The sequence below is a fragment of the Geotrypetes seraphini genome, chromosome 9 (genome assembly GCF_902459505.1).
Source record: "Geotrypetes seraphini chromosome 9, aGeoSer1.1, whole genome shotgun sequence".
Classification (NCBI taxonomy): domain Eukaryota; kingdom Metazoa; phylum Chordata; class Amphibia; order Gymnophiona; family Dermophiidae; genus Geotrypetes; species Geotrypetes seraphini.
Genome location: NC_047092.1, coordinates 35,190,669 through 35,213,974, shown reverse-complemented (window position 1 = coordinate 35,213,974; position 23,306 = coordinate 35,190,669). Strand labels below are relative to the sequence as shown.

The following is a 23,306-nucleotide window of genomic DNA, read 5'->3' as shown; positions in this document are numbered from 1 at the left end:
TTTAGACTACCCTGCTTGATGCCCATATAAACAGAATTACAATAGTCTAGCTGGGCAAGCACAATCAGGCTATACCAACCCTGAATAATGTTCTTGATGGAATAATGATCTAACTTTTCATAACATACGCAGACTAAAAAAGCACTTTTTTGCCAAAGAGTTTATCTGTTAAAGAAATATGAGTGATGAGTCCAGGATAATACTCAGGATTCTGGAAATACCTATTTTCAATGTGACAGTGGCAGGGAGTTTTTCCAATCTAGGCCCGACCCAAAGCAATTTATCTTAGAGCAATGGTCCCCAACCCTGTCCTGAAGGACCACCAGCCAGTCAGGTTTTTGGGATTGCCCTAATGAATTTGCATGAGAGAGATTTGCATATAATTGAGGTATCAAGCATGTAAATCTGCCCCATGCATATTCATTAGGGCTATCCTGAAAAACTGACTGGATGGTGGTTCTCCAGGTCAGGGTTGGGGACCACTATCTTATAGGACCATTTTCAAAAACCAAACATTCAAAAGAAAAATGCACACAAACAAGCTATTAGGACGAACAAGCAGACAGCATCCTTAGCAAGCAGACTGATCACACAAACACAGCTCAGCAGTGCAGAGGGGCACTCTAGGGGATACTGCAGTGAACTTCACAATAAAAAGTTCCTGTTACACAAATCATCATAACCTGCTTATATTGTGGGGTTTGGAGGGCTCACCATACAACAAAAACAGGTTACAGTAACATGTGGACCTGGGATGTTTTAATGGGACGTTCACTGCAGTACCTTCTAGACTGCCCCTCTGCTCTGCTGAATTGTATCTGTGTGACCATCTGAAGCTGTAATACAGGCTGGCATGTACTGTTTCATTCACAACTTTGTGTGGTGGGAGTGGGTCAATCACCACGGGAGGAGTATGGAGGGGTCATGCCTTAATCACTCCAGTGGTCACCTGGTTAGTTTGGGCATATTTTTCATCCTTATTCATTTTTAAAACATGTCTAGCTCCAAATGTCTACATGATGCCCTAGACCAGCGGTGTCCAACCCATGGCCCACAGGCCACCTGCAGCCCAACAGTGTTTCATGTTGTCCGGCTGGTGCTCCTGGCCTTGGAGTCATGGTCTGGGAACTACCCCTTCTCACGGCCTGTTCCCAAGGCTCTGGGTAGTATCCATGGCTCAACATGTCTTCCCCCTTCTCTCTGTGCTGGTCCAATGTCATCCTCACCTTCTGTTATGCTGAAAAATCTGTCTGTTTCCAATGATGCAATTTTCTGTTTCCACATGGGTATTGTAGCGTGGCCGGCTCTTGGGCCTAGTGGTGACCGGCACATGCCTACAAAATCGCCCTGGCGTGCTTCCCCAAAAAGGAGGAAGCCCTGTTGGGAGTGCCTTACACTGTATCAAAAGTCAGAAAGGCACAGTTCACATCAATATCCCAAAAGAAAGAAATCACATTTATTGAAAATCCAGCAAGAGCAAAATAAGAATGCGAGAAAACATAAAAATCCAAAAGTAACTATAATGTGCTCCAAGATAATACGACTCTTACCAGCCTGGTCTGGTTCATGCTCCAGTGTTTTACTAATGTCCCAGATAAGTTCTACTGACAAGTAGTGAGAACAGCCCAAAGTATAAATGAGTCTCAAGCAGTCTTTAGCTCCAACAAACTCTGAACTGTACCAGGTTGCAGTGCTTCTCTCTTCCCTTCAAGCATTAAGGAACGGAAGGTCTTGAGCTTTATTAGTTCAACTCCTTGGCACAGCAAAGCACAAACAAATTAATAACCCCAAACACACTACCTGGATGTCAGGCAAACCAACACCTAACCTTCAGGGTTTTCACAGCATTCCAACAATGCCTTGTCCATGTGGCTTAATTGTCTTACATATGCGCCCGATGCGGAGAACTGGAGAACCTGAAGAGACAAGTCAGACTCCTGGAGGGCAGAATATTGGAACTGGAGGCACTTCAAGCAGGGGAGGAGGGAGACAGAGATGCAGAGAACATCCAGACAGAGGAAGCAGAGAACAAGACAGAAGACACCATCGAGGAAGAAGTCCAAGAGCTGGAGAAGTTCATAGAGGAGGCATACAGGGAGACCGTGGAAAATCACCAGCAACAGTGGAACTGCCAAAAGACACCTACAGAGAGTGTGGACCACCCGACAGACAACCACCAGGAAGAAATGGGTGATACAGTAGCAAGAACGAAGGATACGGACCTGCGGCAGGAGAGATGGACATATACCAGGGACACGGACCTGAGGCTGGAGAATCATGAGAAGATAGAGAGGATAGCAATTGTCGTGGGCAACTCCATCATCAGACAAGTTGACAGCCACATAGCGGGAGGAAGACTTGATCGGCTGGTGACCTGCCTACTGGGAGCCAAGGTAGAAGACATAGTGAGCCGCATCGACAGGATCCTCAACAGTGTGGAAGAAGAAGATACGGCGGTGGTGATCTATGTGGGGACGAACAACGTGAGCAATAGAAACTACAACAGAGAAGTACAGAAGGGCCAGTTCCGGATGCTAGGAAGGAAGCTGAAGACCAGAACGCAGAGGATAGCATTCTCGGAGATCCTGCCGGTACCCAGATGAGAAGAGGCAGATGGAGCTGCAAGCAGTCAACGCGTGGATGTGGCGCTGGTGTGAGGAAGAAGGATTCCACTTTGTGCGCAATTGGACAATGTTCTGGGGTAAGAGAAGCTCTACAGAAAGGATGGACTCCACCTCAGCAGAGACGGAATGAGGCTACTTGCAAGCAACATCAAGAGAGAAGTGAACAAGTTTTTAAACTAGGAAGAAGGGGAAAGCCGACAGTCGACAGAGAGAGAGAGTCGATGGTTCGGGAACCGGTATACCCAGAGGATACCATGCAAGAAGATAGAGGGAAAGACTCACTGGATTACAGGCAAAAGAGATCGAAAAGGACACAAGAGGGAAGGAAATGCAAGAAAGGAAAAAGCTGCAAACTCAAGTGTATGTACACAAACGCAAGGAGCCTTACAAATAAGATGGATGAATTAGAAGCCATAGCACAAAAAGATAACGTTGACATCATAGGAATCACGGAAACATTGTGGACTGAGGAAAACGTCTGGGACACTGTGCTACCGGGATACAAACTATACCGCAGAGACAGAGTGGCTCAAAAAGGTGGGGGCGTTGCCATATACGTCAAAGAGGAAATTTAATCTGCTGGAGAGAACACGCCACAACTGACGGATAAGTTAGAGTCTCTATGGGTCAAAATTCCAGGAACAAAAGGCCTGGAAATGAAGATCGGCATCTACTACCGACCCCCAGGGCAGTCCAAAGAAATTGATGGAGAAATGACAGACGAGATTAAACGCAACTGCAAGGGAGGCAACACAGTTATCATGGGTGACTTCAACTATCCGGGAATAGACTGGAACCTAGGCATCTCTGGCTGCATTAGAGAGACCAAGTTCTTGGATGCTGTAGGCAATTGCTTCCTGGAACAACTTGTCAAGGAAAATACTAGAGGAAATGCAATTCTGGACTTAATTCTAAATGGCCTGCGAGGACCAGCACAAGATGTAGAAGTAGAAGGGACGCTGGGCAGCAGTGATCACAATATGATTCGCTTTGATCTGGATGCAGGGAAGAAACATCGGTCCAAAATGACAGCCACGGCACTGAACTTCCGAAAAGGGAATTACGAAGGGATGAGACTCATGGTAGGGAAGAAGATTAAGAAGAGGATAAGCACTGTAAAAACGCTAGAGCAAGCTTGGTCCCTTTTTAAGGACACAGTCACCGAGGCGCAAAATATATATATACCGCGTATCAACAAGGGATCCAAGAGGAAAAAGAACAAAGAACCGGTGTGGCTCACTGTAAAGGTGAAGGAAGCGATCAGAAACAAGAAAACTTCATTTAAGGAATGGAAAAGGTCAAAAACGGATGAAAACTGGAACAAGCACAAACAACATCAACGCAGGTGCCATAAGGCAGTACAAGGGGCCAAAAGAGACTACGAGGAAAAAATAGCCAAGGAGGCGAAGAACTTCAAGCCGTTCTTTCGATATATTAAGGGGAAATGACCTGCAAAGGAAGTGGTGGGACCGTTGGATGACCATGGAATAAAGGGAGCACTAAAGGAGGACAAAGCAATCGCTGACAAACTGAACACATTTTTTGCATCTGTATTTACTGAAGAAGATGTACACAGCATACCAGAACCCATCAAGCTTTATGCTGGAAACGAAGACGGAAGCTTACTGGATTGACGGTCAGTCTAGAGGAGGTATGTAGGCAGATTGATAGGCTTAAGAGCGATAAATCCCCGGGACCGTATGGCATCTATCCAAGGGTCATCAAGGAACTGAAAGGGACCATATCTGAACTGCTTCAACTAATAGCCAATCAGTCAATCAAATTGGGAAAGATTCCGGAAGACTGGAAGGTAGCGAATGTTTACACCTATCTTCAAGAAAGGTTCGAGGGGAGATCCGGGGAACTACAGACCGGTGAGTATGACCTCTGTACCGGAAAGATGGTAGAGTCACTGATAAAGGACAGCATCATTGATCACCTTGACGGAAACAGGCTGATGAGGACCAGTCAGCACAGTTTTAGCAAAGGCAGATCGTGTTTGACGAACTTGCTGCACTACTTTGAGGGAGTAAACAGACAGATAGACAAGGGCGATCCAGTCGACATTGTATATCTGGATTTTCAGAAGGCGTTCGACAAGGTTCCACATGAACGACTACTTCGGAAAATTGCAAGCCATGGAATTGAGGGTGAAATACTCACGTGGATTAAAAACTGGCTGGAGCATAGGAAACAGAGAGTGGGGGTAAATGGACAATACTCGGACTGGAAGAGCGTCACCAGCAGGGTGCCACAGGGCTCGGTGCTTGGACCCGTGCTCTTTAACATCTTTATAAATGATCTGGACATAGGTACGATGAGCGAGGTGATTAAATTTGCGGATGATACGAAGTTATTCAGAGTAGTAAAGACGCAGGGGGATTGCGAAGATCTGCAACGTGACATAATCAAGCTCGAGGAATGGGCATCGACATGGCAGATGAGGTTCAACGTGGATAAGTGTAAAGTGATGCATGTCGGTAACAAAAATCTCATGCACGAATATAGGATGTCCGGCGCGGTACTTGGAGAGACCTCCCAGGAAAGGGACTTGGGAGTTCTGATCGACAAGTCGATGAAGCCGTCCACACAATGTGCGGCGGCAGCAAAAAGGGCAAACATTATGCTAGGAATGATAAAGAAGGGGATCATGAACAGATCAGAGAAGGTTATCATGCCGCTGTACCAGGTCATGGTATGCCCTCACTTGGAGTACTGCGTCCAGCACTGGTCGCCGTACCTGAAGAAGGACACGGTACTACTAGAAAGGGTCCAGAGAACAGCGACTAAGATGGTTAAGGGGCTGGAGGAGCTGCCGTACAGTGAAAGATTAGAGAAACTGTGCCTTTTCTCTCTTGAACAGAGGAGATTGATAGGGGAAATGATCGAAACATTCAAAGTACTGAAGGGGATAGACTTAGTAGATAAGGACAGGTTGTTCACCCTCTCCAAGGTAGGGAGAACAAGAGGGCACTCTTTGAAAGTTGAAAGGGGATAGATTCTATACAAACGTAAGGAAGTTCTTCTTCACCCAGAGAGTGGTAGAAAGCTGGAACGCCCTTCCAGAGGCTGTTATAGGGGAAAACACCCTCCAAGGATTCAAGACAAAGTTAGACAAGTTTCTGTTGAACAAGAACGTGGGCTGGTAGGGCTAGTCTCAGTTAGGGTGCTGGTCTTAGACCAGAGGGCTGCTGCGTGAGCGGACTGCTGGGCATGATGGACCACTGGTCTGACTCAGCAGTGGCAATTCTTATGTTCTTATGTCCTTAAGCATAGCTCCCACAGCAAGCCTATCAGCACATCAAAAATTCAGAAAAAAAAAACTAAGAAAGGCAAACACCCAGCCAGCTCAGCTCACTTCCATGGCTTCTGGCCAAGCAAGCTCTGGAAGAGAACTACAATCCATGTCCTCCAATACCTGGGTCTCCTGTGTTTGCTGCTCTGCCTCTGGGTCAGAGGCATCCGTGGATTCTTGGGCTGGTGGAGGTTCCTTCCACCTGGGAACTTCCCTGGCCTCCTTCCCTCTCCGGACACCCAGATTTCCAATTGTTTCAAGGCTGCTGTGCCCCGCCCAGTCCTACTCAGGGGCCGGGCTTTCTTCAGCTGAGGCTGCCTTCTGCCCTGTTTAGCCAGCCCTTTACAAAATGGAGGATTTAAAGTGGCCTGTCTGTTTTCACCAGGCTATGGTCTAAGTCCTGTTCAAACACAGCCTGCACTTCCTGCTTCAATTCCTGTCTTGCAGGCACACAGTGATCAGCCTTGACTAGTTTCACAGGGTGCCTTTTAAGGTTCTTCACTGGCACAAGGCCGGCACTGGGATCGGACTTTTGACAGTATACCGCGGCAGACGGAAAGCAGGAAAGGGAACCGTGGGCGATGTTGTTTAATCACTGCCAAGACCAGCAGATTTTTCAGCATGACAGAAGATGAGGGAAACATTGGACCTGCGCAGAGGCAAGGGAGAGAACATGCTGGGCATGGAGAGAAGGAGGAGAACATTCTGGGCCAAGGAAGCCTTCTGGACTAACTGGTTTTCTTAAGTACAAAGGGGGAGGGTATTAAAAGAAGTGCCAGATTGGGCATGGTGGAGAGCTTATGGGTCCAGAAACAGAGGACAGAGAGAGAGAAAGAGAGAGAGAGATGGTGTGCAATGGTCTTAAGGGAGAAGAGGGAAAGAGATACTCGAAGGGAGAACTGTTGGGAAGAGAAAGGAAAAAATGGTGGACTCGGGGGAGGGAGTCAGGCATTTCATTGTTCAGCATCAAGGGGGGAGGGAAGAAGAAAAACAGAAAAGAGAGGGAGCAAAATGTTGGATCATGGGGGGAGAGGAGGAGAGATAATACCATGGGAGGACAGGAGGGAAGAGAGCTGGGATAAGAAGATGCTAGGGGATGGAGAGGAAGGGACAGGGAGATTAAGCCTGCCCAGTGGAGAGAGGGAGCGGTATTCAGAAAGCGGTGAGCCATGTGGATGAAGTCAAAAGAGAGATGACAAGATGAGTGAGAGAATAGTGGTAGAAATGTGGTAATAGGGAGTAGATAGAAGGAAATAGGAGACTGGGAAAGAATTGAGATGGGAAATGAGAGAGCTTGGGACTGAGAAAAGATGAAGAACTGAGAATTAGCTGAAAATTTAAAAAGAAGAAGGATGAGAGAGGCAAGATTTGAGTGGATAGAGGCAAAAAAGAAAATAAAAAGTTTAGAAAGCTGAAAGGGAAAAATCAATACGTTGGAGACATGCATAAGGAGGGAATGGAACAAGAGAGGAGAAAAAATGGACAGCAGACACTGGAAAGAGAATTAGCATAAAGCATAAAGAGAATCTGGGACCAAGATGATGGAAAATCAAAATGTCCAGATAACAAGGTAGAAAAAAATTGTTTTATTTTGAATTTATTAACTGGAATATGTTAGCTTTGGGAAATGTGCATCACAATTATTTTTTGTATTCAGTGGCCTAGTCATATACAACTGATTTGGGGGAAGGACTGGAGCCCAAAATTAGTGGATGAGCACTAAAGTTTCTCCTCTCCTAAGTGCAATTTATAAATACTTGAGCTAGTGGGGATTCCCAAGCCCTGCCAACTGAAGACATCTTCCTCCAGTCTGGAAAACAGAAATCTCCAAGCTTTGCAGCTAATGGCAATATCCTCAAACCTGCCACTGCTTTCATGCATGCATGAAAGCCAAGGGGGGGCAGGGAGGAGGGAAGGCAGCAGCAGCAGCAGTTCTACAATATTGCTGCCAGCTGCAGAACTGGGAAGTTAGAGAGGGAGGAGGTGGTCATCAGTTGGTGAGGCTTGGTGATCCCTACCAGCTACAGCAAGAGAGATGTTCAATTTGAGGGAGCCTAAGCTCAAAGTGGGAGCCCCAAAAAAGCAGTAATACTTACCCCAACTGAGAAATCCTCCATGTGTGTCACGGATAGCCGCTTTAGCATCCCCGTTCTTATGAAGCTTGCCTCTGAAGATGCTCACTATAGCTTGTCACCAACCGGCTCAGGACAATTGGCCCTGAGCGGCTGGGACATGGGAGTTGTGCTCTTGTGAGCTGCGGTGAGCTGCACAAGGAAAATAAAAGCGGAAGAAAAATACTGCTACACCAGGTAAGGGTAGTTACTTAAATCAAACTCAGGATTTATTCTTGCACTGGTAGTAAACATAAACCTTGTCAGGATATTTCTGCGATTAGAAAATAGTCCCAAAACAGTAAAAAGAAAAAAACACACAAACAGCAAACTGTCCAAAAAGTGGAAATGTCCCAGTTCAAGTCTTTTTCTAAGATTCAGGCTATTGGCTTCAGCCCCTACTCATTTCCCAGCAATGAAAAACAAAATATTCAAAATACAAACAGTCTTTGAATTGACTACCACAGCACTAGTCAGAGCTACTGCTGTGACTTACCCAGCTGCTAGAATACTGGGCAGGTAGTGTGCTTCACGTGGTGATAAACTGCCAAACAGGCCCACTATCCCACCACAAAATACGTGAGGCTAACCCCCACTACCTGGGCTGGATACAGTCCTTTTCTTATGAAAGAGAAACAAAAAAAAAAAAAAACACCTTCACATGAGTCTTAAATCTTCTGGAACTCTTGGTTTCTAAAGCTCCTACAAGGCATAACATAATCTTGGAAGTCCTTCATACAATAAGGTCACAGCTACTCACTTTTATTCCATGAGCAGCTTGCCTTCCATGAAGCAAACTTCCATTGGCAGAATCTCCCTCACTGGAGCAGCAGATGGATCCGGGTCAATTTCCATGGCTTGAGGTTCTTCATTCTACTTCAAAGCAGATTCTTCTCCGGCTTCCATCAGCTCCATAGATTCCAGTGGAGAACTGCCATCAGTATCTCCCAGCCCTGAGCTCTCCTCCCTGTCCTGTGCCTCTCCTCCTTTTAACTGACTTCCCAGGAGCTTTCCTCTCTGGGCAACTAGTTTGCAGCCCCGCCCCCAACCCTCAGGTGGGAAGTATTTCCTATCAGCAACCCTGGGCCTGAGAGGGGGATGGGCGCTCTGCACTCGTGCTCTCTGACTCCCTCTAGAGAGCAAGGGAGAAATTGTATCAGGAGAATCAAAAAAAGGTTTATCTGTAACACTGGGGGAAGGGTTGGCCTTTAAACTGGGCTCTGCACTAGGGACACACCTAGCAGGCATAGGCTGCGTACCACAAGCTGTAATAGAAGTGAATGAGAGAACCAGGAGTATGCATCCCTGCTTATCAGAGCAGGAATGTAGAAGCTTGTGGCTGCTCCCGCTGTCAGTGGCGCATGTGGAGGATCGCTCAGTCAGGATAAGTATTACTACTTTTGGGGGTTCCTCTCCACAGTGTCCCTTTGATGAAGGTTTAGTATTAGATACTTTCATCTTTTATATTAGTGATGGCAAATTTGGGACCTGCTCAACCTTTTTTTTTTTTTTTGCTAATCAGCTAGCGTTAGTGTTTGTTCGGCCCCAGACAAATTTTATTCTTCCAATGCGGCCCAAGGAAGCCAAAAGGTTGGACACCCTTGCCCTAGACATTCTGTTACATGTTTATCACTGCAAAATGTCCAAGTCCTAAGGCCGCCCAAAACATGCCTTCAACATGCTTCCTTGGATGAACAGCCTAGAAAAACATATAAAGTATAGATTCTGAAAATAGATTTGGATATTTTAGCACGTAAAATGTCCAAATGTCACTTTATGCAATTGTTTGGATGTTTTTCTTTTTTGAAAATGAGCCCCATAGTATATAACATAGTAGCAGTGGCGTACCTCACTAAGTACGGGGAAAGTTCCGTTGGACTGGAAAACAGCCAACGTCGTTCCTCTACATAAAAAGGGTTGCAAGGCTGAAGCTGCGAACTATAGACCGGTAAGCCTCACCTCTATAGTGTGCAAACTCATGGAAACACTAATTAAGTATAAATTAGATACGATCCTGAACGAGGGAAATCTCCGGGATCCCAGCCAACATGGATTCACCAAAGGTAGGTCATGCCAGTCCAATCTAATAAGCTTCTTTGACTGGGTAACAAGAAGACTGGACTCAGGAGAGTCCCTGGACGTCGTGTACCTGGACTTCAGCAAAGCGTTTGACAGCGTCCCACACCGCAGGCTGCTGAACAAGATGAAATCTATGGGATTAGGAGAGACTCTAACTGCATGGGTTAAAGATTGGCTTAGTGGCAGACTTCAGAGGGTGGTGGTCAACGGTACCCTTTCTAAAATGTCAGAGGTGACCAGCGGAGTGCCACAGGGTTCGGTCCTGGGCCCACTCCTCTTCAACATATTCATTAGGGATCTGACTCAAGGGCTCCAAGGCAAGGTAACCTTATTCGCTGATGACGCCAAACTATGCAATGTAGTAAACGGCTATAATCTTCAGGATGCTATGGAGCACGACCTGCGTACTTTAGAAAGTTGGTCCTTGATCTGGCAGCTGGGTTTCAATGCCAAGAAATGTAAGGTCATGCATCTCGGCAACGGAAATCCTTGCAGAACTTACACCCTGAATGGAGAAACTTTAGCCAAGACTACGGCAGAACGAGACTTAGGAGTAATCATCAGTGCTGACATGAAAGCATCCACCCAAGTGGAGAAGGCTTCATCTAAAGCACGGCAAATGATAGGCTGTATCAAGAGAAGCTTCGTCAACAGGAAACCTGAAGTCATGATGCCACTGTATAGAGCCATGGTGAGACCGCATCTGGAATACTGTGTTCAATTCTGGAGGCCACATTACCGTAAGGATGTGCTCAGAGTTGAATCGGTTCAGCGGATGGCCACCAGGATGGTCTCGGGGCTAAAGGGTCTCCCGTACGAAGAAAGACTGAGCAAATTGCAGCTCTACACTCTCGAGGAGCGTAGGGAGAGGGGAGACATGATTGAGACATTTAAGTACATCACGGGACGGATAGAGGTGGAAGATGATATCTTTCTTCTCAGGGGACCCTCGACCACAAGAGGACATCCGCTCAAGCTCAGGGGAGGGAAGTTCCGTGGAGACACCAGGAAATACTTCTTCACGGAGAGAGTGATTGAGCATTGGAACGAGCTTCCAGTGCAGGTGGTCGAGGCACGCAGCATCTCAGACTTCAAGAACAAATGGGATACCTATGTGGGATCCCTACGAGGTCATGCCAAGGGATAGGGTCACTAGGACTGAATGAGCGGGTCAGTAGAGTGACATTATAATTACAATTATTCTTTAGGGGGTCAGTAGATTTAAGAGGGTGGGTAAATGGTGTGGGCAGACTTGATGGGCTATGGCCCTTATCTGCCGTCATCTTTCTATGTTTCTATGTTTCTATGTTTCTATGTTTCTATGTTTCTATGTTACCTAGCATATGTGATACCCGGGGCCCATCATTTTTTGACACCCCCCCATCTATATGAAAAATATGATTTTTAGTAACAATCTACATATCGCACAACAAGAGTGTACCTAGGAAAAGGCAGCATCGGATCTGAGAGCAGGACGCGCTGAGCTGCGTGTCCCAGGATCGTATTCGTTTGAATTTTTCCTAGCGGTTTTTACTTACCACGATGCCGAAGAGACGGGGCCGGAGTGCCGCTTCTGCCTCGCGGCGTCCTGGAGCCCCGGGTCTCGGAAACATACAAGATCTCCTGAGGCGCATGCAAGAGGCCACAGCGACGTCGGATGGCGGCCCGCAGAGGACACAGGGAGGCGAACCCGTTGTGGATACTCCTGGGCCCGATACCACGCTGAGCCCTGACGTTAGGGCACCGCCCCCGCTGCCCCAGACGACCAGCTCTCCCAGGGGCGGGGAAACCCCGGATTCAATGGTTTTCTCCTCTCCAGAGGCAAGGAAGGATTTACTGGAGAGCTTGGAGGTTGGGGCCCACTTTTCCAGGGCCCCCATAGAGATGTCTGGGGGAACACCATCTCAATCTGAGGGGGAAGGACAGAAGACTCCCCTCGAAGGACTTCAGGACGGTGAGCAATTTACACTTACACAAACTCCAATTGTACTGATTAAACCTGCAGTAGTGACTTTAGACTCTATTTGGGACTTAATGGCTGGTTTTGTTAAAAATATTACTCCTACATTTCAACAAATTGAAGAGAAAATTAAGGAACATGATAAGGAACTGAAGAACTTAAGAGAAGAAACAAATACTTCTAATTCATCAATTCAAAAAATAGAAAAAGAAATTGAATCATCGAAACAAATTCAAGAGATCTTAGTTAAAGACAATATTAACCTAAGGAAGAAGATTGAAATGCTTGAGAATAACTCACGTAGCAATAATTTAAGGTTAATTAATTTTCCAAGACTCGAGTTAGTAACACCTAGAGATATGCTTAAGAGATATCTAATGGAAAATTTAGAGATATCTTAGGATTCATTACCACCATTTTCAAGGGTTTATTACTTGCCTGATAAAGAACAAAATCAACAACTAAAAGTAAAATCTTCAGATCAAGAACCTTTAAATATTTCACAGGTTTTAGAAACATCTGAGAAGGATTTAGCATCACCAGCCACTATGATTATCACCTTAGCTTTGCCAATTGACAAAACATGGTTGTTAAAACTTTACTTTAAAAATAGACAAAAAAGCTTTCTTGGTTATAAAATATTAATGTTCCCAGATCTGGCACGGGAGACGCAAAGGCGCCGCCGTGAATTTCTTCTTTTGAAACCTGGGGTTTTATCTTTGGGGGCAACTTTTTATTTGAGACATCCGTGTAAGTGTATAGTATATTATCGTACGTTTAAATATGTGTTTTTTGAACCATCACAACTGACTAACTTCGTGGCTATGTCTCGTCTGAATGTTAACAATCTTTGAGCCCTATAATTTAGATATTGTGACCCCTATCTCAATGCTATAGCTCTCAGTTTTCTGTTATTATTATTGTTCTTTTTTTTTTTTTCTTCGCCAAGTTTCTTTAATTCTTGGATCTTAATTTGTGGACTTGAGCATAAATAGTATAATTGTTAACTTAGGAATTATATTACTATTGTATTTGATATCCATTCTATTCTTGCTTTCTGTACAAGTGTAATACTTGAAATTTAAGTTGAAAATAATAAAAATATAATAAAAAAAAAAAAAAGGAAAAGGCAGCATCTTAAACACTGCAGTGAGCACTAGAACACCAACACATACATTGTAAAACTAAACAAATCAGATCCTGCACAGTCAATTGATTCTGTACAGTCGATGCTATCAGAAAGCCATGTCCCTTTCATACATACAGACAGATACACCCTTGCCCAATATGGAATAATCACAAACTAAAATAAGAAATATGTAGACAAAAGTTAAACTGAACTGCCAAGAAACCAGACTCTGCATACAATGCAACACTACAAAAACAGTAATACATGTCCTCTAATACTGTGCAAAATATAAAGACAGTAGATGTAAATAAAGACAGTAGATGTAAATTTGAAAAAACTGATACATAACAATCACCACTTTACAAATTAACAATAAAAATAAAACAAATAATGAGAAATAAGAAAATACCATTTTATTGGACTAATCCCGTAAGCTCGGTCCTCATCCCCACAAACCACCTGATTCCATCCACACAAGCCTTGAATTGTTTTATATTGAACTTATTATATTAAAGTATAAAAAGAAACAATATTCTGTACAATTGTCAATTTATAAATCAGCTTCTTTTCCCCATTCTCTGTTCCCCATTTCCCTTCAGCGTCCTCAGCCCACTCTCTCTCCATTTTCCTTCAGCGCACGCACATAAAAACAAGCAAGTAATTTTATATCATTTTCATTCTATTCATTCATAGAAATTAAAGTCTAAATAATGCCAGTCACATAACAAAAATGATTTTACAAAAATAATTCCCTGCACAGTCAAGCCTGCAAGGATTACTAGATGTCTTTCAGCAGCTCCCCTCCCTCCCTCCCCTTACCTTCATGGCCAAGTCAAAAAGATCTACCAACAATAAAATTTTAAAAACACAAAGCACACTGTACACAGAGAAAATGTTAATTATCATTTATATTCTGCGGGTTTTCAAAGAGGTCAAGGCAGATGACTTTATGCAATGTCACCTCAGTAACAACTATACAAAAATAGACAAATATACTCCCTCACTTTTTACTAAACTGCGATAGCTTTTTTTAGTGCAGGGAGCTGCGCTGAATGCCCCATGCTGCTCTCGACACTCATAGGCTCCCTGCGCTAAAAACTGCTATTGCAGTTTAGTAAAAGGGGCCCATAGTGCAAAATATAGACAGCATATATAAATTCTCAAAACAAACACATTTTGATCACTAAATTGAAAATAAAATCATTTTTCCTACCTTTGTTTTGTAATTTCATCAGTCTCTGGTTGCACTTTATTCTTCTGACTGTGCATCCAATATTTCTTCCCTTCTTTCAGCCTCCTGTATGCTTCCTCTCCTCCAGACCTCATTCCCTCCCCCACCTTTTCTTTGTTTCATCCTGTCCCCTTCTTTCTTTCTCTCTCCGTGCCCCCTTTCTTTCTGTATGTCTGTCTTTCTCTCTCTCTCTCTCTCTCCGTGCCCCATTTCTTTCTTTCTTTCAACCTGCCCCCTTCTTTCTCTCTCCATGCCCCCTTTCTTTCTCTATGTCTGTCTTTCTCTCTCTCTCCCCATGCCCCATATTTTTCTTTCTTTCACCCTGCCCCCTTTCTTTCTTTCTGGATCCCTATCCCCCCTTTTCTTTCTTTCTGGCTCCCTGTCTCCCCCCTTTCTTTCTTTCTCCATGCCCTCCCCCATGCCACCGCCGCCACCACCACCATGCTGCCACCACCGCCGGGAAAAGGCTGCCACTGGCCAGCGGAAACAGGCTGGCGCCGAATTCGCCCTGCTTCTTTTCCCGCGGGCCGACCAACTCTGGCTGTCCGACGTCAATTCTAAAGTCGGAGAGGACGTTCCAGGCCAGCCAGGCAGTGATTGGCTGGCCCAGAACGTCCTCTCTGACATCAGAATTGACATCGGACAGCTATAGTTGGTTGGCTCGCTGGAAAAGAAGCAGGGCAAATTCAGAAGGAGGGAGAACTGACGCCGGCTTCTTTCTGATTGCGGCAATGGCAGCCTTTCCCCGGTGGCAGGACAGCTGTGCACCCCCTTGGGCCGTGCACCCGGGGTGGAACGCTCCCCACGCCCCCACTAGGTACGCCACTGCATAGTAGATTTTGACTGTGTGGTATCAGCCGATCTGAGTGGAATGATGCATTGTTATGAGTTTGTCTTTGAATGTGCTTTTTATTAATTTTTTTATGATCTGATACTTTGAATGACTTGATTTGGACTCCTGATGAAAGCAATTTGCCGAAACACAGCTTGTGTTGAGTTCTATATACAAGAAATAATAAAGAACATTTCATCTAGTCACCTCTATATGTGCTTTGCTTGGATCCCCACTTGTTTTGTTTGCTTTTCGTGGGCTTTCTATATCTTCTTTGCCTTTGTAGACATAGTAGATTTTGGCAGATAAGGATACCTTGTTCCATAGGCAACAGAACACTTTTTTTTTTGTTGGGGGGGGGGGGCAAAAACTGCCCCAGACCCCATCCCCATAATAATAATACTTTATCCCAGGACAAGCAGGCAGCATATTCTCAACATATGGGTGACGTCAACAACTGAGCCCCGATGCGGACAGCTTCACAAACAGACTTGCTTGAAGAACTTTTAGAAAGTTTGCGACTGCCGCACCGCACATGCGCAAGTGCCTTCCCGCCCGACACAGGGCGTGTGTCTCCTCAGCATCTCCTCAGTTCTAAGTTTTCTGTGGAGCCGAGAAGCCCTTGTTTCAAGGCTCTACACGAGAGTTAGTTCTAAACTCGTGCTTTCTCTCACCGCGGCTTGTGTTTTTCTTTACAGGGTCATTGTGTTTTTTTTGCGCATTTGATTTAAAAAAAAGGTTTTGTTTGTTTTTTCGATTGTGTCATGGTGGGGCCTACTCCGCGGCCTCAGCCTGCGGGCTTCAATTTTGCCGCAGCTGTGTTTCATTCCATGTCCCAGCCAGTCACAGTATTCAAGAAGTGTAGCCGGTGTCAACTCACAATCTGCATCACTGACCCACACAAGTGGTGTGTACAATGTTTAGGACCTGACCATCATCCGGAGTCATGCGCCCACCATGCTACACTTCAAAATCGAGCCCTTAAATGTCAAGTCCAGATTGAAAAAATCTTTGAGTTCCTCTCCAGCGAGGTTCTCTTCACATTCCAGAAGTAGGTCATTTTTGCCTCTGGGCTCAGATATCAGGCTTCTCCTTCGTTTTCTGCTATGCAAGGTACCTCGAGGGGTTCTTATTCACCTTCTCTTCAACGGGGTCATACCTCTTTAGATCCGGTGTCCTTTATCAAGTTTATATGTCAAATGAGTAAAGATCTTAACATCACTTTGGAATCTGACTCCAAATACTAGTCTAAGGAGTATTTAGAAGAACTAGGTCTGCCTCATCCTTCTAGGGAGTCTCTCAAATTACCCATGAATGGCATTCTTTCTCAAACTTTCAAAAGAAATTTTGATACACCATATTACGTTCCTGCTGTGCCAACAAAGTAGTAATCTTGATACAAGATGATCCATTGTAAGGGATTTGAGAAGTCTCTTTTTAAAAAAATAAATCTTTATTAATTTTCCAATCAAAAACATTGCATTAAAATATACATATAATTAACTTCAAAATTGCATTTACATCAATCATAAAAATACTTCAAAAACATTTCCCCCACCCTCCCACCTCAGTATAGGATTAAAAAGCAAAATACAGTATTTCAGACATGTAGTGAGAATTATATTGAACTTACCGATAACATCAAAATATATGTGGATTGTTGTGCTGGTATAGATGGCACAAAGAATACTATTGTCCTTGTAGATTCGGGGCAACTTGATACTCAAAATATGGCTTAATCACAATGGGGACATAAGTTGCCATTCTAAAATAAGCCAGTACTTCCTTGAATGTAATGGGTTACAGGATCCGAGGCAACATGGCTTTAAAAAGGTAAATCATGCCAAACGAACCTGATTGAATTTTTTGATTGAGTGACAAAGAGCTGGATTGAGGACATATGCTAGATGTAATTTACTTGGATTTCAGCAAAGCCTTTGATACAGTTCCTCATAGGAGGCTGTTGAACAAACTTGAAGGGCTGAAGTTAGGACCCAAAGTGGTGAACTGGGTCAGAAACTGGCTGTCGGACAGACGCCAGAGAGTGGTGGTTAATGGAAGTTGCTCAAAGGAAGGAAAGGTGAGTAGTGGAGTCCCTCAGGGATCAGTGCTGGGGCCAATCCTGTTCAATATGTTTGTGAGTGACATTGCTGAAGGGTTAGAAGGAAAAGTGTGCCTTTTTGCAGATGATACCAAGATTTGTAACAGAGTAGACACCGAAAAGGGAGTGGAAAATATGAAAAAGGATCTGCAAAAGTTAGAGGAATGGTCTAATGCCTGGCAACTAAAATTCAATGCAAAGAAATGCAGAGTAATGCATTTGGGGATTAATAATAGGAAGGAACCATATTTGCTGGGAGGAGAGAAGCTGATATGCACGGACGGGGAAAGGGACCTTGGGGTGATAGTGTCCGAAGATCTAAAGATGAAAAAACAGCGTGACAAGGCAGTGGCTGCTGCCAGAAGGATGCTGGGCTGTATAAAGAGAGGCGTAGTCAGTAGAAGGAAGAAGGTGTTGATGCCCCTGTACAGGTCATTGGTAAGGCCCCACTTGGAGTATTGTGTTCAATTTTGGAGACCGTATCTGGCGAAGGACGTAAGAAGACTTGAGACGGTCCAGAGGAGGGCGACGAAAATGATAGGAGGCTTGCGCCAGAAGACGTATGAGGAGAGACTGGAAGCCCTGAATATGTATACCCTAGAGGAAAGGAGAGACAGGGGAGATATGATTCAGACGTTCAAATACTTGAAGGGTATTAATGTAGAACAAAATCTTTTTCAGAGAAAGGAAAATGGTAAAACCAGAGGACATAATTTGAGGTTGAGGGGTGGTAGATTCAAAGGCAATGTTAGGAAATTCTACTTTACGGAGAGGGAGGTGGATGCCTGGAATGCGCTCCCGAGAGAGGTGGTGGAGAGTGAAACTGTGACTGAGTTCAAAGAAGCGTGGGATGAACACAGAGGATCTAGAATCAGAAAATAAGATTAAATATTGAACTAAGGCCAGTACTGGCCAGACTTGCATGGTCTGTGTCTGTATATAGCCGTTTGGTGGGGGATGGGCTGAAGAGGGCTTCAATGGCTGGGAGGGTGTAGATGGGCTAGAGTAAGTCTTAACAGAGATTTTGGCAGTTGGAACCCAAGCACAGTACAGGGTAAAGCTTTGGATTCTTACCCAGAAATAGCTAAGAAGAAAAAATTAAAAAATTTAAATTGAATCAGGTTGGGCAGACTGGATGGACCATTCGGGTCTTTATCTGCCGTCATCTACTATGTTACTATGTTCTCTGCTCTAAAATGGTTTGGATTTGATGATTCCTCTGTGGCCATGATTAAAGTTTTATACACAGCTCCTATTACTAACCTAGCACTAGAGCCGTTTTTTCACTCCATACGTAACAATGTCAACATCAAAGGTGCTCAATGTGGCAATTTTCAGCTTATGCTGACAATGTGCTCTTATATATAACTCCTGATTCATTGCCAGAACTGTTATCCAGTATAAAAGACTATTCCAATATATCGGGCTACAAATTCAACACTACTAAGACTGAACTCATTCCTTTAAATTCCTTGGTTCACCAATTTGAGATCAAACACTATAACTTTCAATGGACTAGTGACAAAATCAAATGCCTAGGTATCAATTTTGGTAACACCCTTGACACAACCATGGAACTTTGCTCTAACCACATTTTACAACTAATCAAAGATCAGGTTTGTAGATGGACTCCATTAAGACTATTATGGTGGGGACACCTGGAATCAATTAAGATGGTTCTATCTCCTAAAATTATATATACTTTAAGCATGCTACCTGTGCTGTTGCAACCATCTCTATACAAAAAAAATTGATACTGCCTTAACTCAATATCTTTGGAACAATAGTACCCTAAGGATTGCAATAAGAAAATTGAAATGCTGCAAAAAGGATGGAGGAGTTAACTTTCCTGATTATTTTGATTATCACTGCGCCTTTCTACTACGGCAAGGTTCTCGATGGCTCCCTCTGACACCTCTTCTTCATCCAATAACATTTGGCTAGCCTTTGAATAAAAATCGCTACTACCCCTATTCATTGCAGTGTCTACCATTCATGGAACCCCTCAATATTAGCTCTGGTAAGGATCATATTTTGTTGTCCATGAGAGCAATCTTTAAACAGATCGAATGTTTGCTTGACCATCCTTGGCTTAGCACATTCCACTCTCCAGTATGGAGAAATGATTCGATCAGAATCCAAATATGATTGATTGGAAACATTGGCAACAAGCTGGTATTTGGCAAATAAAACAGCTGCATGATGTTGATGGATGGATACCATTTGATAGATTATGTAGCAGCTCAGGACTACCAACAACTCAGCAATATCAATGGATTCAACTTAAACATGCCATAAACGAATTACTCCTTAGTAAACCACTATCAGATGCCATACTTGATATTCTTATTCTTTGCCACACTATTGATATTAAACAGAAAGAAGCGCCTCAATGGTATAAGATTATAAGGCATAAAAAATCATTACGACCACAAGAGGTCGAATCCTGCTGGAATACTGAATTACAAAGAGACTTGACAGAAGGGGACTGGCAGGCTTTGTGGATTCGTACTTCCTCAAGTGTGCAAGGCAGTGTCTTTTCTTCAAACATCCTTTTTCCTGCTACACAGGGCCTACTGGACCCTCAGCAGACTATCCAAACTCAGTTCCAATACGAGCGATAGTTGTTGGTCTTGTGGGTTTTCAAGGGGTACACTTCACCACATGCTCTTTGATTGTCCACTGCTCAGGATCTTTTGGAACAGGGTTTGGGAAGATATTTGCTCCCTGCTTCAGGTGTCTATGCCCTTAACATACTCCATCATTACTGCAGGAAGCTATGAATCTTCAACGCTATTAACTAAGGAATCAGATAATCTGATACATTTGCTTGTCCTTACAGCCATAAAGCTCATCCTCTCAAACTGGAAAAACTTAGAAGCGGTGGAATATACTATATGGTGGAACACAGTCTGTATGACAGTCAAATCTGAACGCATTGCAGATGAAAGGACTCACTCCTTGAAAAAGTTTGAGCGACTGTGGGCACCACTATTAGGATTTGCTAAGTCACCTTATTCTACTGCTACTTAATACTCTCCAACCCTGGGTTTCTTGTATAATGTTTATGTGTATGTATTATGATACTGCTTTGTTCAGATGTGTTTTATTGCTTCTTTTGTACCTTTAGATATAGTAACACAGTACGATGTTCACAACATTTAGATGTTACCGCCGGTATTCTCTCTTAGTACCATTCTCAGGTCTTCATGTTTGGTTTCTTTCCTTTCATTATTTCCATTCTTTTTATTTCTTTCTCTTCTTTTTACTTTTATTATATTTCATTTTCTTTAATACGGAGGCATTGTGATGTATTTTAGACTGTACCTGTATTTATATTTTTGGATTGATGCCACTGTAATTACCTATTTTATTACCAAAAATTAATAAAATTTTTCATGAACTTAAAAAAAAGTATATTGGTTTATTTGACCAAAAATGTGTGCTATTCCCTCAAAGTAGCTCATTTGGTTGTTTTTGGTTTTTTTTTTGAACATATAAATGACTTTGAAAATTGCCTTCATGTTGGTAAAGCATTCTGTGAAAAATTCTTTAGATGTATATAATATATTTCTTTCTTTCTTTTTTTTTTTTTTTTTGCAGCGTTGTAAATTAGCAACCTGTATTTCTACGTCTCCCAGAGCTACTGTCTGTAGAGCATTTGAAGCCTTTGTAGAGGAATGTGCGGATAATGGCATAACTCTTAAAGACTGGAGGAATGACATATGCAGTAAGATTTTTAAAGTACTTTTTGAATAGGAGAAAAAGTGAATTCAAGTAGTTCTTTCACAGCCAAAAAAAAACAAGTAATAAGAACAGAGTAATTGTCTGTTCAGAGACAATTAATCACCCTACAAATTTCTTCTGAAAATGTTGTTGACGCCTTCTCAACCTGAGATAGCCCCTTGTTCTTATGCATAAAAATAATGAGGTGAACTGGTCCCTGAGAATGGAGTAATCTTTGGAGGCCTCAGTGGTACAAAAGATCTCTTCTCAGACAAGGTGTAGTAAACTTTTTCATGGCAGTTTTGTTTTCTTTTACGTCTAAGAAAAAAAAAAAGGTATCGCCTTTTCTCCTTTACCTTTTCTTTTATTTCTATATACTTTAGCATGTTGGTTTGAAACTCACCACCACAACCTGGTAGCGGAGGTGGGGGGGGGGGGGCATTTTCAGACCTATGGTGGCTGCATAAAGATAAGAGGATGATTTATCTGTTTATTCTTTAGGTATGATGTTCATTTAAGGTAGAATTGCTCTTTACCAGCTACATTTATTTGGACGGTGGCTGAATGACACTTCTATCCGGATAAACTTTGGTCCTGTTGTTGCATATTAAATTGTCTGGCAAAAGAATATATCTAAATGTAATAAAGGTACAATCGTATTCTGTAAAGAACAATCTCAACTAAATGTACGTTGTAGATAGTTAAAGTAGGGGTTCATTCACACCAAAAAATCACAAAAACAGGACAGTTGACAAAATCATAAATAAACGGAGAAAAATAAACCTCAATTGTGGGTCGCCAGGACTACACAAGTACCAAAGCTCACCACCTCATCACGGGTTTATAAAAAAACTCCGTACAATTATAAATTACTTTCATACTTCAGCATCTCTTTAGAAGAATAGTTTTCAAAAAATTCTCAAAGGATTTGAAATTCAACGTCCTATAATTTTCTGTAAGTAAGTGAAACAGCCCCAAACTAACTATATATGTGGCAATCAGCTACAGCTGTAGATAAATTCTAAACAAAGTCTAATAGCGTGGCTAAACAATTTTGCATCTTAGCGTGTATAAGAGAGTCAAACACTCATCTGAAGAAACATCTTCGTCCCGATAGAAAAGATCTTCTATTTCGCCTGAAAGCAGGCTACTTCAGGGGATTCGTTAACAAAGTTATCTCCACGCTGTCAGCTGTATATCGGGCGGCCTGTCTCTCTCAAAATGGCCCTCAGACCGAGATACGCGCCCGACTCGTTTAAAAACGGAATCGAGTCGGGCGTCATGACATCATCGCATGACATTGTTTGACTCTCTTATACACGCTAAGATGCAAAATTGTTTAGCCACGCTATTAGACTTTGTTTAGAATTTATCTACAGCTGTAGCTGATTGCCACATATATAGTTAGTTTGGGGCTGTTTCACTTACTTACAGAAAATTATAGGACGTTGAATTTCAAATCCTTTGAGAATTTTTTGAAAACTATTCTTCTAAAGAGATGCTGAAGTATGAAAGTAATTTATAATTGTACGGAGTTTTTTTATAAACCCGTGATGAGGTGGTGAGCTTTGGTACTTGTGTAGTCCTGGCGACCCACAATTGAGGTTTATTTTTCTCCGTTTATTTATGATTTTGTCAACTGTCCTGTTTTTGTGATTTTTTGGTGTGAATGAACCCCTACTTTAACTATCTACAACGTACATTTAGTTGAGATTGTTCTTAAAAGAATATATCTGTCAGTTGGCAGTGCCTGGTACAGAAATTAAAGAAAAAAGATACCCCCAAATTTTATAAAGGCTGCCTAGAGTTAGGCGCCTACATCGGTGCGCCTAGCTGATGTAGGCATCTAACTTAGAGCTCCTTGGGCCGATGAGGTAAATGGTCCAATGCTTATAGGAATTCTATGAGCGTCAGAGGATTTGCATCGCTGGTCTGCGGTAAAAACAACACTACTGCCGTTTAGTAAAACCTGGCGTTAATTGACTAATAGGCTTCATTGGCACCTAGAATTGACAATTAACAACTTGAAATGGATGTTAATTAGACTTAATTGAAAGTAAGACACACAGCTTAATAGGTGCATAGCATAAAGTGGTATGTACCTAGTTCAAAGTGCTTACCTAAAAGTGGGTGTAGTTAGGGGACAGATTGTGGGCATGTTTTCGGGTTATGCACCTATTTTTCACCTAGATGGCATTGTACATACAACTTAAGCACG

The 23,306-nt window shown here is 43.1% G+C and overlaps 1 protein-coding gene across 1 annotated transcript in view; it reads left to right on the top strand.

The window, feature by feature from the left end:
* The window catches only part of LOC117366894 (mucin-19-like), a 441,720-nt gene that overhangs the window by 331,744 nt on the left and 86,670 nt on the right, over positions 1 to 23,306 (top strand). Inside the window, exon 64 of the mRNA XM_033958871.1 lies at positions 20,966 to 21,092. Within this exon, the coding sequence (XP_033814762.1) occupies positions 20,966 to 21,092 (127 nt within the window). The remainder of the gene's footprint in view (positions 1 to 20,965; positions 21,093 to 23,306) is intronic.